Source organism: Pezoporus occidentalis, unplaced genomic scaffold (genome assembly GCF_034315485.1).
Source record: "Pezoporus occidentalis ecotype Australia unplaced genomic scaffold, CSIRO_AGI_Poc_V1 ctg78, whole genome shotgun sequence".
NCBI classification, from domain to species: Eukaryota; Metazoa; Chordata; class Aves; order Psittaciformes; family Psittacidae; genus Pezoporus; species Pezoporus occidentalis.
In genome coordinates this window covers 763389-782017 of record NW_026916137.1, presented here as the reverse complement: position 1 = coordinate 782017, position 18629 = coordinate 763389, and the positions used below count along the sequence as shown (strand labels likewise).

Below are 18629 nucleotides of genomic sequence, written 5' to 3'. Positions count from 1 at the left end.
TTTAAATTTGCATTTGATACAGGTCTGGAAGATTACTGAAGCAACTGGGAGAACTGCTCCTAATGGAAACTTGTCCTAGGAACCAAATAATGCCACTCACCTCTGAGCCACAGACAGGGTTAAAGGAGAGGTCAGTCTCCAGGCCAATTCAGTCTCTGGTGTGCCTATCGAGAGTGCTAACAGGGATTCAAGTTTTCAATTATTGCCAGCTCTTGAGGGCGGTGTGCTTGAATTTGGGGAACTGAAATCATCAGCTGATTTCACATAAGCCACCAAACAGCAATCAGATAGTAATGACTATCAGTCTCTTACAGGTGACATCCATTTCTACTTTTAAATTAGATTTTTCAGAAGTGCAAAACATCTGGCTGAAAGGAGTGACTACGATTTATCAGCTCATTCAAGTCCAAACAGAACAGATGGAACACAGATAAGTGAAGCAGACAGCTTAATTGACTCATGACCTCAACAAATTGAAACTGAAGTCATTAACAAATAAATAATTCTTCTGTGGATATTCAAATGGCTCTTTAAAAATGTACATACCTGCACTGTGCAGAGCTGGACCACAATCAACAGATTGTGTAAATGGACAGATTGTGTAAATTTGTGATGTGCATTCATCAAAGAGACATTGATATTCTGGAAGCTTCAAACTCCTCATCCAACAGTTTTTAGCCTGAGGCACTTCGTTGGACAAAGCAGTGGGACCTACATTGCGCTTGTGTGCTGGGGATGCTTAGCTGGAACATCCCAATGTGCAGAAATGCTTAAGCTTTGGCAGATTATCAGATGGGTATTTCTTTTACCCTCTTCATTTTTATTCAGCTGAGATTCAGGGAGTCCTTCCAATATCATTAGAGCCGTGCTCCGTGCTAGTGCTAATGCCTGCATTCATTTCCAGTGCACAAACACAACAAAATCAATATTACCTGTGGGATATGTAAGATGACTTGACCCCTTCTGTGCAGTGAATCCTAATGTTAATCTAATGCAGTTTGATTTCACTATTAATTTTAAGTGGTGCTGTCCAGGGTAAGACACATTTCTTTTTAATTCCTGGGATTTTCCCTCCAGTATGGTTTCAGGGGGTAGTTTAAGATGCAAACAAATAACAGAACAAAGATACAACCAACAAAAGTCCTCACCTCAGCATTCAGATCTGCTCCAGCATCTAGCAGCATCTGCACCATAGCCTCATCACCCCTGACACAAGCATACATCAGTGGAGTCATGCCCTAGTCATTTGTTGGAGTTAAAAAACAAAGGAATTGACAATTTTAACACAAAACTGTTTGATTTTTTAAACAATTATTTATGTATATATAATCAAGACTAACAGTACGCATTTAACAAAAGCCATTACCTCTATTACAGACATGCCCCTCAGACCATGGTAACCATTTTTGTAAAATCTCCATTTTTGTTGTCATATTGACTGGCTTTGGGTTGGTTTTTGTTTTTTTTTTTCACGTTATTCTCAGCATCCTCAACATGGTGAGTGAAACTAGGGCTTGTCAGCCTCACCTCCATCTTTGTATAATAAACTGACCATCTCTGCCTTTGGGGCCCCAGCAAAGAAATGTTTTTATCAAAGCAACCAAATTTCCACTGGCATTTAATAAGACAATAATTCTATTCAGTTTTCTATAATAACAGTTTCATAAAATATAACTTCTTGATTACTGAAAGACCCTTTAGAAACATCCCAGGCTCCTCTTAAGATAGGTTGAATCTGGGCACAGCTTTTCAGAGTGGGTATGCTTAAGGAGGTAGAAATGTAAAGGCTTTGTATAGCACTCCCTAGCAAACAAAGACTTAATTTTAACTGAAATGCCAGACAGCATTGTTGCAACTTGCGGGTTCCAGGAAAACATGGCCTGTTTGGAGAAAAAGCAGATTAAGTGACCCTTTGCTACAGAACCACCACAATGCAATTTGTATTAATCTGAAATACCTGCTACGGCTGATCACCATTTCTCCCTTAAGATAAGTATTACTGTGGCTGTGGTAATGAGTCCAGAGAAAACCATGAGAAAAAAAAATCATTAAATCTACTGTAAATTATAACAGAAAAAGCTGCTTATTAAATACAGTTGGGGGGTGTTAATCAACAGCCACCAGTTGTTTTGCAGTAGATCTGCCACAGCATGCAGCTACCTCTGATGCATGTTTATAGCCTACCTCGAGCTCTCCTGGTAAATTTGCTGTCAGATGATAGCCTGTCTGCTGCTCAACCTGAGTGCTGCCATTAAGTGTTTTCCAGAGAAACTGGAGGTGCCCAGCATGGCCAGACACAGTACCACAACACAGAGGTCTTCTTAGCAAGAGGCCAGCACCACTGTTTTTGCTGAACTACCCCATTTTTCTGATTGCATGCAGAGATAAAGGTTGTGGGTGCTTATGTATGGAAGTGCTGCTCTTCTAGAGAAAATGTAAATTAAGGTTTGTCCTTCTAAGGTACTTCATGCCCCCTGCAACAGACTGAGCATTTCAGAGGATCAAATCTGCCCTGTACTCATGGAGATACAGAGTAAGAGAACAGGCGTTTAGGGCTTCATGCCATTATTAAGAAGAAACAAGCTCACCCCAGGCAAGGAGAGTTCTTTAGTGACTTCAAGTTACTTGCAAAGAGAATTTGAAACTGCTTCAGCTATAGTCAGTGGCAAAACATTTCCTTTGGCAGTCAATAAATGCTACAGGAACCATGAGAATTACAAAAAACAGTGTTTGGGCCTTGAAACATGGGGACAGGATGGCAGCTTAAAATTAAATACACGTTCCTACAGCTGTTTTTTCAATTTCTCTAAGTGGCGTCACTGCATAATTAAATCAAGTGTTTAGCATAAGGGGTCTAATCAGATCTGAAGAGAAGTATTTGAAAGCCCTGCGCCGCACCCCCCCCAAGATGCAGCACATGGAAAGCTGTGGCAAAGAGCCCCGCAGTAATACCCAGTGCAAAGGGTCTGCCTGGGGACCACAGGGGCGTATTTTGGCCCTGATGAAGCTGAAGGACTTAAAAGGGGCCCAGAGTGTCATGCGTCATGCTGCAGTGTCAGGGTTTTAAGGAGTTAATGAGGTTTCTAACCTCCCTTTCCCTTGCACTCCTATCCCTGCTGCATCTGCCTCTGCCAGCATCCCCAACCTTGCTCTGCAACTCAGCCTTGTGCTACAGCATCATTCAGCTGCACTCTCTTTGCATGTGGGAGGAATGGATTTTTAATGAGCCCATCATTAGTGTTCAATGCACACACAAGGCAGTAACTACGTGTACGATCAACACAATAGCATTTGGCTTTTGGCAAAATAAAAAATCACCCTTTCTCTTTTACCCTTGTATCACTTAGGGCTCTGTCCTGCAAGATGTGTGATCCTACAAGACGTGAGATGTTTAAGCACAGGCTTAACTTTCACTCAAACAGGATGTAAGCATGTGTTCAGTGTTAAGCATATGATTAGGTACTTTGATGAATCAAGCCAGAGTGTTCCCAGGTTTCCGTCTGGAGGAAAGAGGAAATATGGTGTGAAAAGTTTCCAGGTTCAGACTAACTTAAAGTAATAATAGTTTTTAAAAGTATAATGTATGAACTTTGGAATGAACAGTCTGGTTTGGGTTTTGGGTGGTTTTTTTTGGTGGATACTTCCCTTTTCTAAAGCTTTTCTTGAGCAAATCCATAATATTGACTCAGACTAAAGCTACTGAACAGCAACATAACTCACATTCCTGGAGCAGCTTTCATTTCAGAAGACCTAAACCTACTAAGACTCCAGCCCCTGACCCAAGAGACCACCTCAGGGGGCAGCAGCCACCTGCCTCCTGCCAAAGAGGATGCTCACAGCTATAGGAATATTCAGTGACACTTCCATCAGGGCCATCAGAAAATTCAGGGGGCTCTGTTTCAAAAGGGAACAGTAGTAACCATGGCCATCACTTCCCTCTGGGAAGGGGGAACCACCCCAGTGAGTATCACAGTCCAACAGACTGCTGCTGGTAGGTAGCTGCAGAGGCAGGCTTACCCCTAGCCACAACCACCGCCTCAATGGAGGAGTAACTCCAGAAAAATCTGGGCTTCTCAATTGGTGGATGTTGACCACAATGAGCAACAGAGACACTTTCACATCTGGAAGGTCAGCTCAAACGGGGCTGAGCGCATTTAAAGACTGCCAGCAATTAATTGTTTCCTGCTGGGGGTTTGGTGGTGCACATGAAATGCATTGCAGACCCCAGGGCAGTGTTCAGTGGAAGGATGTTCACCTCAAAAGCCCTGCCCTACACCACTGTTCATGGACCTGAAGCAGCTTTAAGTATTCAGATCAACACTAAGCTCTCTTGGGATCTTCTGGCTTCACTCGACTCAGGTCACTGTTAAGATTTCAGGGGATGCATCTGCCTTCATGCTGAGTTACCTCAGTACCACCAAAACATCAATGCAATTCAAAACTATCCCACTTAATGTAGATGCTCACCTGGCTGTGCTTTAACTCAATGCAAAGTAATGCAGAGAAAGCACTAAGGTCCTATGTTTAGCTGAAAGCTGGAGCTCATTTTCTGTGATAAGCAGACAAAACTCTTGCATTTCAAAGTTGGTTCTTTAAATTTCTATCATCTCGTTACCTGTTCACTCATGCTGTTAATCCCATCCGGCCCCAGCAAGGATATGGCTTGTTTAACCAGATCCGTTCGGCCACAGTTGAGCATCCGGAAACCCAGGTCCTGCTTGAACTTCGCTTCAGTGGCAACTGCATCCAGTTTCCGAGATGCACAGAAACAGTCGTCGATTCTGTGGATGTGAGAAATAAACTCCCTCAGAGGACAGTCAAAGGACAGACCTCACTGTCCCCAGGAAAATAATACTTTGCCCTATGTATGAAGGATGTAGGTCATGCACACATTCATTCTCCTTTGACCTGTATGTTCCAGAGAAGTGATGAATGGGAAATGCTAATGCAAGCTAATGGAGATTGCCCTTGGTCTATCTTTCATGGGACAAGTTGCACATTTTATAAAAAAATGGGGAAAAAAGGCACAGCTTTAACTTGATTCTGTTTCCCTGTTTAAGCAATGCACAGCCAATTCTCACTGCAAGTTTTCTTTCTGCATGGCAGAAAGATCCAGTCTCCCTGATCCCTGAAAAGTTTCAGTGGCTTCAATAAGCTTTGAACTTACATCAAATGGATGTATAATCATTGACAATACAACAAAGAGAAAATAATGTCACTTCAAACATTTTCAAGGATTTTACCAGCACAGCCCCAGTAACAGGGAAGTCTTTTTGGAGCAGAAAGTCCAATGTGCAAAATCCCAGACTGGCTGAGGTTGGAAGGGACCTCTGGAGGTCATCTGGTCCAATTCCCCTGCCCATGATATCCTGTAGATCAGCATATCATGCAATCAAGGAGAAGGCAATCGGGGCAGGTAGTGGTGGCAAAACACCACAAGTCCTTGCTGGCTGTGTCTTAACAGATGAGATGTCATTCTATTAAGGTCTTATGGAAAAGATTTCCAAACTGTAAACTGCTCAAGACATCAATTTCAAATGGAAGAAGGGCTTAGAGTTATTTAGCCAAGATGTGAATCTCAGAAATTCAAATCTGATGTTTATCTAGCTTGTCTTCATCTTATTAAAAGACAGATTTGCTTCTCTTTCATGCTGAGGAGTGTCTAGGGCAGAGGTTGGAGTCCAAATCCAGTGGTTTTGGTGTGAATTTAGACAAAGAACTGTTTAGAAAAACATCACTTTCACTGTCCAAAAATGCTAGGTCAGAAAACAAGGGGCTACTTATGAATGGAAAACAAAATAAAGATCAAAAGTGAGAGAGACAAAAATACATCAAATATTTGTTTTCTGTTTCATATGTAAAAAAATGCAGCAAATGAAAAGAAAAATATAAACAGCACATCACTGTAATTTAGATTTTTTCTTCAAAGTGCTTTATCAGAGCTTTATAAAATATATAACACTGCTTAATATTTAACAGCAGTATGGAACACATATGCTGCTTATATAGAAGCAGTGGTATGTAGTAATAGCTACCACTCTTCCTCTTTCAACAGAGGAAGGAAAGGGAGATGGAAAATACAAAGTATTTTGATCAAAGCTTCTGCAGGACTTTTAGTACTGAAACTGGCATCTGAGCTCAAGCTTGTTCTCTGCTGTGCTAGGCCACGGCAAGTCTGGAAGACAACAGATACATGATGATGTTCATTCTATGTGCTCAGTTTGCGTTTTGACTGCTAAAAAGTTGTTGTCCTAAGAATGCAAACAAGGTGTGCTTGGACTATTGTTACTCAGGGGAACAAGGATGACACTTCATCACAACAGTATGCTGCAAGATTAATGCACAGCACTTGGTCACAATGAAAACACCGTAACTGCAATAACAAATTTTGCAGCAGTAATATGCCTACAACAGAGATGAAGAAAGCAATGCACCGCAAGGTTTCTGGAGTAGGTTCTGGGTGGGTGCAAGGAAAAAGCAAAACCAGCACAGACGTGCAGGGCTGAGCTCAACAACACCAAGATCCATGGGAACAATTGCGGCTTAACACATTCATACCGTATGGCACATTTCTGACACAAGAACTACAGCAACATTTGGTACTTGTTACCCCCATAGCATGTGATGCCAGAGATCATCTGTGCCCTCCTTACACGTATGGCAAAGATAAAGCATGCTCAGAAGTTAGGTGATGGGGGTTTTGGGTGGACAGACAGAGAGTCTGGTCCTCCCAGCTGTAGCTGGCCATTTCCAGATGACTCTGGGCTGAAAACAAGGTGGCTTCTCAGCAAGATGCAGCTATGGAAAGATCCAGACATCCTCTGAGGACTGCAGAGGTGTCTGATACTATGAATCAGAGCCTATGTGAAGTCACTGCTTCATCATTTGTACTGAGGTATATAACATATGCTCTGAGTAAAATGGGTCAAACTCAGAGCTGGCAGAAAGAGACAGAGCTTTCACTGACGTCAAGCCCAGCTTGGTACATGCAAAATGATAGTTGATGATCTCCTCTTTAAAAGAAGCCAGATTTTGACCTGGGTTGCACACCCACACAAGGGAGGAAGGAGGAAGCAGGACCAATCTCATCCTATATGGGCTGCCCAGATCACTACTCTGGCACAAGTTCAGAAATTACATAGTTCTCCGTAAGTAACTCAGCTGTGAGTTGTCTCTGGTCCCCTAAAAACGTATCACCCCGCCTGCTTACTATAGCCAAAGAAGGGGACTCATTAATTACTGCTGATACTGGGTATCAGCAAATCAGTACCCTTCAATCAGTGAGGGGTACTGTTTTGGTCCAAGGGCTCCAGGATGCTACAGATACACAAACTCTGCAATAGTAACATGGATGCAGCAGAGCACCTGGGTTGCACAGCTGCTAGGATGCCAGCACTAATGAAATGTCACCTAGACCAAATACCACAAAGCAAGAAACTACAATTTAGTACCACTTCCAGTGTCCCACTGCCTTTTTATACCCCACAAAGGAACCGTCTCGAGTGAGCTACAGCCCTGATTTATGGGACAAAGAAAAGGAAACTATGCGGCAAAATTTGACATGATCATTGCCGGTGCCACCGCTGTCATCTGTTGACTAATAAAACGAATAGTGATCAAACTGAGAAGTTTAATAAAACAAGAGGATGACGCAAGGGAAAGGAACAGAAGAGAAAGCATAACGTCTCGAAAAGACAGAGAGATGAATGAGTTAAGGAAAAAGAGATTTAACATGTACAGATTAAAAGCAGTGTAGAGACAGATCAAAAATGATCAGGAACTACAAGTACAGAAGAGGAGAACACAGCATCACTTTTAACACTGGAAAAAGCCAACTGGGAAGACAGTACAGCAGACAGACTGAGCAGTGCCATTTCAAAATGAAAACTGAAAAATCAAAAAACCCAGCCCCCCAAATCCATCAAAAAATCAACCCTAAGCCACCACAACACTGCATTTGTTTTAAAGTCCTCTTTCATACCATTAACTGCATAATGTTGATTCCAAAAAGAACAGAGGGCCTCTGCTCCATAGTACACTGTATAAGGGGATGCTGCTCCATCAAAGACACTATCCAGAATCACAAACATTAAAGGATGCAAGATAGAAAAGAAGGAAGGGAATAGGCACCCAGGCTTGATTCACTCAAGACTTCTTATCTTTGGACTGCAACAAATATACTGACAAGCTAGGAAGAGGTGGGAAAGAGACATGAAGAAACTTGAAAAATAAGGTTGATGAGGAACCGTGAAGTCAGCTAAATATGTAGGGTCACTTTTTAGAGTTAGGAAACTGTGCCTGCAAAGCAAGGGAAGCCAGTGTAAGCACAGAGCTGGAAACCTCTCCAGCTGCAGAGCCAGTTCAAGGCCCTTTTGCCAAAAAGCCTGTGTGATCTTTCCAAGCACACAGGAGGCTGACACCAGCCCGATGGTGCAGTGTCCCCTCCAAGGCCACCTTGGTTGGTTGCCAGGTTCTGCCGCTGCCAGCATTAACATGGGTCATCCTTTCCCCAAGACCTCATGCTGCATAAAAGGTGTTTTTCATCAAAGGGGCAGGGAGAGCTGACAGGAAGAAGGAACAGAAGACTATGAGCTGCCAATGTTCTTCTCCCTCTCTTCTCCCCTGAGAGAGTCTCAGGATGGCAGGACATCACCATCCCAGACGCTGGCTGGGTGAGGCTAACTCTGAGGTTCCCAGAGGTGATACAGTGACAAAGATAGGACTGACGGGCATCCTTCGAGGCTGATATCACGAAAGACTGAGCTTACTCTGGTTTTCCCTATTTAGCAACCTGTGGGGCTCGTCAGGCTCCTTGGCACCACCATCCTGTATACATGCTCCCACTCCCACAATTGAGAAATATCATACCTGAATTAATAACATACACTGATCACGGTCCTCGTGCTCAACAGCAAATCCCCTTCTAATTCAGGGGTTCAATCACACAGCCTGTAAACTCCCTAACTGGTCCCTCCCTACCTTGAATCAAACAAACAATTGCCTTTGTAAATAAAAGGAAAATTAGAAACTGGCAAAATTGTTCCTGATTTTATACTTGTAGCAAAGCTGCGGCCATATTTTTCAATTTACAGTGCAAAACAATTTTCTCTGAGTCCACTTTCAATTCCTCACAGATACTGCTTCTACGGCAGTCATCTTCAAGATCATTACAGTGTTGCCACTGCACATAATTAACTTTACTATGGCTTTATATGAGGAATGCCATGGTAACATTAATTATTTGCAAACGGTCACTGTCAAATGCTGCGTGGTGACCATGATGACACTCTGTCATATTCTGAAATACTCAAACCTCTGAAAGGAGTCAAAGATAATCTTCCTTTATAATGGATCCTAGCAGTACAGCAAATCATTTTTATCTTCTCCCGAACTCACATTGTGAAAACACAATACGGTACTTCTATAGCAACAGTTTAAGTGCAAGAGTTTGATTTTGTTGGATTGGTTTTGGCTTTTTGGTTTTAGTTTTAGGGTTTTTTTTTCATTTTCATTTAGACTGGCTAAGAATCTGTGCGGATCTTTAATGAGTTAGTCATGGATTGAATACATTTGGGAAAATGGATGATTCAAAGGCAAAGTGTTTCTGTCGTAACTGGTAGACACAGCAGTTCTCTTATTGCATAGCTTTTTAATTATTTGTTCTTTGGGGTGGATTATGGCTGTAATCAGTAGTGGACAATTAAAAAAAAGAAAGAAAAGGCAATGCTCTGTAAATGTTAACAAAAAAAGACACAGGAACATCTTAATCATGTGCTAAGCCATAGCATGCTAATAGTTGATTTAAAAGAAATGGAGTGCAGACTGTGATGAGGGGCAGGATAATCATTTCCCTCCACTGAAGTGAACAGATCATCCTCCTGATAGCCAAGCACTGAAGTCTTGTTTGTCCACCTGGGACTTGATCGCCAGCCCTTTCAATTAAGAGAATGATAATCTATTAATGAAGTCCATCCTTTTAGCTCTATAGAGTTTATTCAGCCTGTGTCTGTCCTAAATCTGGATGAGGTCTTGAGTCAGAAATTATAGTTCAGCTGGTTTGAAGTCTGGAAAGAGTCATATTTTAGCCAGTAATATACATGTATTTGCAATGCTGAACTTCTTGGGGTCAGAGATCACAGTTTTGATCTGGGTATGCACAGCCTGTAGCACAAAAGGGTCCTGCTCCTTGCCTGCGGCTCTTCAGTGAGACTACAGGCACAAAAGGCAATAGCAGGAGCGGCAGATGATTAGATTTAAATTTGTGAGCACTCTTTTTTTCCAATATGGTGCTTTAAAAGAGACTATAATGCTGATATTAACGGGACTGCAATGTAAATACTATACTGAGAAAATTATTTGCATTTTCAGTTCTGGAGAGAGGGAAACGTTAAGCACAAACATGTTGATTGAAGTGATGAAGAGCACTACCTTCCAATGCAGGCATAAAATATTTCCATTTACTTTAATCAGGTGCCAAATTAAGACAAGAAAATAGAAGTACTCCTTCCATTTATTAGCCAACCTCTTGTCAAACTCCTGAAAATAAATTGGCTATTGATACTGGAAAATTCATTTAAAAAGCGATGTGACTATCAAATCAAGACCTAAATATATTTTTCAGAGCTCTTAATATTACATCCCACGTATACAGGCCAGAAACCATGTTCAAAATTGAATCTGATTTCAGATTATGAACACAGCCACTATGTCATAGGAAAATTTGGGTACAGATTTGTCTTTCATATAAATAGGTAGCACAAGTCTTCACTAATGATGAGTGGAAGATGAGATGTTCTCTGTATCCTGATTATTATATTCAGGAATGTGTATAGAGACAGAACATATGAAACACTAATGAACTTGCTCACAGTGAGAAAAGCCCAAGAAAGCTGGATCCTAAAGCCTATAAAAATGCAAGTTTGTTCTGCCCTGAAAGTGAAGGAGAACATAAGGACAAGGTCCTCCCCTTAATAATTTCTTTTTATTGCTGTTGTCTTCAAGCAGGCACTTGGCAGGAGAGGTTGAGATTCACCTCAGGAAACCTGTACTCTATCTTTTAAGTAATAAAATCTCCTTCATTCACTGGCACTATCTGCCTTAAGGGACTGCTGGATTTTGTCAAGTAGCTTGTTTGCTACCACTCACTGGTTTGGCATTTTTGTGTCTAATTACAGCAGTAGCCGTGGCTGGTGTTAAAGGATTAGTGAAAATTTGTGGAAGGGCATTCAAGGAGCCAGGCAAACACCAACTGTCCCTACTTAAAAGTGGCTGTATCTAATGAAACAGCAGACTTTCTTAGCAACTTCCTACTCACTCTCCCTGTCCAGAAATTCAGCCCCTTACCCCATGCATTTTAAGAGAGAGCAAAGAGCAGTGGAAATATTTTTCTGCCTTCAAATCTCTATTTACATTTTCATGCTCTAGTAAAGCACAGGATTTCCATAAATAAAACATTAAATGCAACTCTTCCTCTTTCAAGTTAGAACTGCATATGTGTGGTACAGTATTAAGATGACATGGCGAATGGTATAGACTGCTCTAAAAGAACAAAGTAACAGATCTTCCCTTTATGTTGCTGTATTTTTCCTTTTCCACAGTCTTAAGAAAACACTAAAATGAGCCAAGGATGCCCTCATGTTAAATAAGCTTCAATCTTGAGGCTGGTAATCTTATTTTCCTAGAGAGCCTTCATTAAGAGGGATGGTCCCAGACAGAAAAGCAGACTTAGGTAATATCAGGCCAAGGCTAATTGGAAATGAGAACTGATTTTCAATTAAAGACAGATTTTCAAAGGCACTCAGATCCTGTCTTTGCCCAGAGATCTTTCTGGATCAGAGCTGTAAATGCAACTCAGAGCCCTGGGTGAGGCTGTGACGAGGCAGCACCTGCAGGAGCACATGAGACTGGAGAGTTAATAAATGTAGTCCTATACTGCAACAAGGCTTGGATCCCTCTACAATTTCAGTTTTAACTTACTCGTGACCTGTTAATATTCACATATTCCCATGTTCATGCTGCCCTTTAAATAGTGTATTTTTCCTTCTGTGGTGTTTACCCCTGATGTATTTCTGGAGAAGAGTCACATGTTTCCTCTGCACCTACTTAGCCCTGCTGAATACACCTTTTTCTTCTAGTCTTCCTCCATGAGACCATTTTGTCAAAACTCAATCACCCCAGCCTATTGCTCTCTACCTGCTCCAATGTGAATATTTGCTTGACCCAAGCACATGATTTGAGATTCCATATCACTTCCTACCACTTTCATGTACAGAGGCACCAATATTTTCCTGCTTCTACTGGAAATACCTCTCCCCATACATCTTTAAAATGCATTTGCTTTTTTCAAGGCTAAGGAAAAATCCTCTTTTGTGGCTTACAATCACTCTGAGATGAAATACTGTTTTACAGTCTTTACCACCACCTTTCCAATACTCAGCTCTCAATATATATATAAGTATATATTATACTGCGGAAATAGTGTGCATGTTACATATACACTGCAGTGTGCATTATTCTAATTAATCTCCAAATGTGTCTTCCATTTGTGGAAAACTGCATTTCATCCCATCTCTTGTGTCCCAGTCCTCAAGGTCATCCACTTTTTCCTGGATGATTTCCCAAACTTCCTCTGTCAGGACAATGTCTCTTAACATTGTGGCATCAGCAAATTTGCTGCTAAGATTTGTGCCAAAACCCTTTCTGAAAATTAAAACAGACCAATTCTTAAAAGTGAGTGAGAGCTGAAGATCTCTGTTTGTAACCCTATCACAGCAACCCAGCCCTTGCCACATCTCTTGAATCCAGTCCCTGCTCACTTTTCAATTCCTTTACTAACCCACATCTTCTCTGTCTTACAATCACGGGATGGTCTGGGTTGGAAGTGACCTTCAAAGCCCATCTAGTCCAACCCCTCTGCAATGAGCAGGGACACCTTCAACTAGATCAGGATGCCCAGAACCACATCCAGCCTGGCTTTGAATGTCTCCAAGGATGGTGCAGCCACCACCTCTCTAGTTAACCTGTTCCAGTTAACTCCCTGCATGGAATGCATCAAATTGTTCACTCACGTCCAAATAGATTGTATCTACTGAATTTCATTTTGGTAGAAAATCAGTCATTTTATCAGAAAGTTATTAGATTAGTCTGGCAAGAGCTATCTTTAGAAAATCTGTGTCACATTTTACCCCATTTTTCCTTCAACAGCATGCCTTTAATCAGTCTTTGCTTGAAAAAACATTCAAAAGCCTTGCACTAACAGCCTGGAATTTTCCTCCCGTTGTTTTTCATTTTTTTTCAACTGTTGGGCATTACTATTATTAATCCTTAGCATTAAGGCACCATTGCGGGCTTTGTTAAAAGTATTTCCCTTTGACCCTCTGATTTTGTGAGGCAGCTTTGTCGTTGCTGGGATAGAAGTTATCTGGTCACCCCAATTTGAATGCATTAAGCTGCATAATTTGCTCTCCTTTTGATTAATGTTTTTCCATTTTCATAACCTTATTGCTAGTATTTATTTTTCCTTTCCCCCACAGGATTTTCCTCCCCAAACCAGAGGCAAAGTATACACTCTAAGTGCTTGGGTGATGGCCTCTGCTGGAACTGATGCACAACTCTCACATGTGCCTCAAGGCCAGCAGTTATTGATACAAATTCCACCTTTGCATGCCAGCTGTAACTCTGAAATGCTTCTGAGGTGTATGAGCAAGTGATTAAAGGGGATCTGTGCACAGGCACAAGCCCTGGTTGTGCTGGCTCCTGCTGTCACCAGCTCTGTCTTGACCAGCAGCAATGCTGCGATCTCCAACTAAACTGGAGTGGAACGTAAGGGGGAGCTCTCTGATTGCACCAGCGGGGTTGGCATGCAAACCCTGCTGCCCAGCTCTGTCCTCCAGCATCCCCCCAACAACACAGACTGCAAACAAATGACTGCAATGCTTCTTATGGTGCCATCAGAGCCTGGGAGGTCTCTCCGGGTTATGTCAATATGAGAAGAGGCAAGAAAAATTTCTTCACCAAAAGGGTGGCCAGGGATTGGAACAGGCTTCCCAAGGAAGTGGTGGAACCACAGTCCCTGGAGGAGTTCAAACACTGTTCAGATGAGGCCCTCAGTGACATGGTTTAGTGGTGGACTTGGAGGTGCTGTGGTAAAGGTTGGACTTGATCTTGAAGGTCTCTTCTAACCTGGTTGATTCTATGATAAAAAGAAACCACTCCTCAAGATGACTAAAATGCTTCTCTTCCAAATTTCAGCCAGGAGCTTTGCAGCCTGCTGGGCAAGGGGACAGAGGACTAATGAGCATGAGAGGGCTTCCAGATACCCCAATGGCTGCAAAAAAACGCCCAGCCTTGAGGGCAATGCTTCTGGAGGATCTTGGTGCCATGGGGACACATGTGATATCCCTCTTCATTCAGATGACAGGAAGGCCCTTTGATGCGGGCTAGGTCAGCAACCCTGCAGGTCATTCCTTCTGCAGCCAAGCTGGGGATCAAATGTCCAGCTGGGATGTTCAGAGTTCAGGAGCCAGAACCCCAGTCTTGGACAGTGCAAGCCAGGATCTCCTGCAGTACCTCCTCCTGCATCGCTGTAAGTACCAGGAGTGAAAATGCTGCCTAGCTGATTCCCTTCAGCAGAGCACAGAGCCCTTCTCAGGGGCAAGGGACTTCTTGCCAGACCCAGAAATATCTGGAAAAAGCAGATTTCCAGAGAAACCAGACAGGGGATGACTTAGAATCAAAGAAGTCTGAGGCAATGAAGAGGGTAGAAGAAAGTACTTCAAATAGCACATGGGAATTGCCCTTTGTAGGGTGGAATTGCACTCACTTCTCCAAGACTGTGAACTTTTACTCACTTTTTGCTGCTTCTGGATGTCAGAATGCACATGTACATGCACACACACACACACACACTCACATTCTAGACTATATTCTTCTTTTGATCTCTGACTGGACAGAAAATAGCCCTTTATCCAGCCAGGTGGAAAAGTGACCATGTAACAGTTCCTTGAAAGACATTACCAACTCTCTCGGGCCAGTTTGTTCCAGCATCTTTACATCCTTCAAGATTGCCATGATACATCACAACCAGAAGTGCAGCCACTGACCCTGATTAAAAGCATGGCAACATGTTTTTGTACTGAACAATACAGGATGCTTCTCCTTTGCTAAGCTTCTCTGCCATGAGCCTCCAGTCCCCAGATGTAGTCATCCATCAACAATCCCCTCCACCACATCTCTAACATATTAGGGATTGCTTTTGCTTTAAACAAATGTCCCCCAGAGTGAAGGAAGGAAAAATATGCAAAGAGCTTCTTGTACTTAGGTAAGGAAAGTACCCCTTGCAGATGCGATGATGAGGAGCAGCCAAAACCAGGTATTTGTTTGCAGCCAACCAGACCTACTGCAGACTGAGAAGTGACACTATCTTCTTGCAGCAGAAGGGCAGGTCAACACAGTTTTTATCACCATGCCCCTTTTTGGTAACAAACTACCTTCATCCCTGATGCCTTCATTAATAAAAGGTCTAGAGCAGGGAGCAGAGCACCCACCTTCAATGGATTTATGCCTGCAGAAAGCTACCTTGCACGCAATTCCCTGCTGATTACACTGAGCTGCCTTAGGTGGCCCAACATGGCCCTAGGTACAGGTGAGGCTTTATTGAAGTCTGACCTCTCATTGTGACAAAGAATATTTTGGACACAACTTGGGCTTCCATCTCAGATAGCTGTTGTGCATCCACCTGTGAAACCTGCCTCCTTGCAAAAGGTGAGACAACTGATCTGTCTAAAGCTTCCACTCCTGGGGGGAAAATGAACATTTATATCCCTGCTCAAGTCCCAAGGCTTGGGAAAGGGAAGAAACGTTCTGCCACGTCTGCTGCTGTAAAATGGAAACAGACCAGGAGGGAGACAAGCAGTTCTCGACTGATCACAGCTTCTCTTACTCCTCTACCCAGAGCAAGCGCGGCTTCTCTTTCAGGAGATGAAAACGTTGCAAGAAATTAAGGCAATGGGTTTTTTAGAAAGGATCAGAAGAGAGGAGAAAAAGAGGAAGTACTGGAATGAAAGGCAGGAAGAAAGGGGAGGTAATTTACAAAGCCACATATTGGGAACCTCACTGCTGGAGTATGTGATTGTGCTGGGACAATCTGCTGGGAGACCTCCATGCTGTAGTTCAGATAAGAAACTGAACATTTGGCTTTTATCCGAACTGATCCTCAGCTTCATAGCCTTTGAGATCCTGCCAATCTCTCCCTCCCCCTGGATGTGTGTTTTTCCAGCGTAGAAGCTGATCTTGCCTTATGCGTTTGCAATGACAGGTTGTGTATCAACACCATGGAATGATGCAGTATCACATGGGACCACGGGTGCTTTTGTGTTCTGGTCTCTTATATTTTAGGGACTGAAGACAACTGCTAAGAAAAGCCTAAATTGAACCAATTTCAAGGTTCTACTTATTAAGCCTTTTCTATAAAAGTCACAAAATATATCAAGCTAACTGCATTTAAAATCCTCCAGCTGTCATTCATCACACAGCTTATTTGAAAAGCCATTCCCTCCAAAGTTGTGGTATTTTTCTCCCCATCCCAGTGTTTGCATTTACAGAATTAATGATTGTTGAGGAGTTGATAGTTGGAAACACTCCCTCCATAATGGGGAACCATTAAAAGTTGGCGCTTGGCTTAGTGGAAATGAGAAGTGCTGTGGGTCTGCACAGAATGCAAACAAAAAATTACAAGCTGCAATGTTTCAAATTGACATCCTGATGCCTCACATTATTCTCCAGAAAAGCCTGGCCCTTCCTTTGATCTCAGGATTACAGGCAGACAGGGTCTTCTGTGCAGCTATCCAAAGAAACTGCTGCACTACAGTGGCAGTAGGCACAGACCTTAAAGTAAAACCTGAAGTATGCAGACACTCATTTGCAGACCTCTGCCAGCACAGTAGAGTGAGACTGTCATTTTGGGACATCTGTGGGTGAATCAGGACCCTGCAACCAAATAAGGGCACACTGCAAAGTCTGGTCTCTCTAAAATCCAGTTTGTCTCTGTAATAATTTCTCTTTTCATTCCCACCTGATTAATCCCAGACAGTGCTCTTCAGTCTCATTCCCACTTGCAAGACAAGCAAGACAACACTTCTGTTCTTTATTAAATGAATTCTTGATGGCAACTTTTAAATTAAGTGCTGATTTGTTCCTCATAATTAATAAATTCTTCTGCAGCATAACACAGCTCTCCCCAACTTCAAATTACTTTGAAACTCCTGGAAAATTGTCTAACCACTGATGGCATTTATATATATATATATATATATACATACGTATTTATATACACACAAACAAAATACAACTTCAAGAATAAAATCCTGCGCTTTTTTAGCCCACAGATATTTCACTTTATACGCCTTAATTTTTAAGATAGAGGATATAGAGTAGAAACATTATTGCTTTACTTGCAATGCTACCTAACTACTGGAAGACCTATTAAATTAATTATGCCCTTTCAAAACCAAGTGCTGGGTCTTCAGAAAGTAAGTATCTCTAAAGTCCTGACATTTCAGTAGGGACACAGAACGCTGCACTTCTGGAAATGAGGGCCAAGATGGTCATACCGAAGGGAAGCAATTACAGCAAAGATTTGAAATGTGAAACGCTCAAGATTTCCCTTTTGAAATTCAATATATTTCTTCAATTAGATATTGAATAGGTGTGACTATAAAAAGCCTATGCAAATCTCCAAGTATTATACTCTCTGGTGAAAGAGCACGTTAAGGCCAGAGTCAACAGAAGGAGCTGCTCTGATGCAGGTTGTCACAGCTAATCATGTAGATCATCCCTCTGCTTTCTGTGTTGCAAGAAAGAATGCACCTACTGCTGTATGAAGAGGCAAGACTGCTGAAAACTGGGGTTTATGCACAAATTTGTGAAGCAATAGCAGGGAGTAATTTCTGTTTTGCAGATTCAGAATTCCTTTCCACACGAAAATCAAACACAAATATATTCTTGACTCCAGAACAGCCCTGGATCATGCTTTTATACATGTACATAATAATAAGGCAAAACAGACACTAAAAGCATACCCTGGCAATAAATACTTTAAGACTTCATTAGAAAACCAAAAGGTCACAACTGATACATGAAAAAGTCGAATTATCTAGGCTGACATTTCCAACTAATTTGAACTGACATTCGCATGAAAAATACGATTCTACTGCAAGAGGTGGTCTTACCTATAAGTTTAAATGTGCCCTTTAAGCATTAACGCTGAAAACAAAGCCCTGAAAAATATCTGCAGCCCTGCCAATTACAGTTCAGTATTTTATAGCAAAGCAACGTGAAGCAGACAATTAGCAGAAGATTTCAGCCCCTCATTAGCAAGCAGAACCTAAGAGTAAGAGGAAAAAAAAACCCCAACCGAAGCCCGTCTGAGCTCTGAGGAGCAGATTACGGGCTCGATCCAGCTGTGATATATTCAGACACCCATTACCATGCAACCAGCTTATCCACGGATGTGAGCAAATAAATACCAGGAGCCGATTTTGCAACGCGCACGGCGATGAGCCCGAGCATCCATGCACCTCTCAAGGCAGAAAGAGAGCCCTCTGCCTGCCTGCTTGCTGTGACTAGAGACA

At 42.2% G+C, this 18629-nt stretch overlaps 1 protein-coding gene across 2 annotated transcripts in view; it reads right to left on the bottom strand.

The window, feature by feature from the left end:
- ABTB3 (ankyrin repeat and BTB domain containing 3) overlaps positions 1-18629 on the bottom strand; it is a 170572-nt gene that overhangs the window by 29363 nt on the left and 122580 nt on the right. For both annotated transcript variants that reach the window (XM_062602739.1, XM_062602740.1), the window contains exons 5-6: positions 4616-4781; positions 1149-1238 (exon numbers count right to left, since the gene is read on the bottom strand). In XM_062602739.1, the coding sequence (XP_062458723.1) occupies positions 1149-1238; positions 4616-4781 (256 nt within the window). The remainder of the gene's footprint in view (positions 1-1148; positions 1239-4615; positions 4782-18629) is intronic.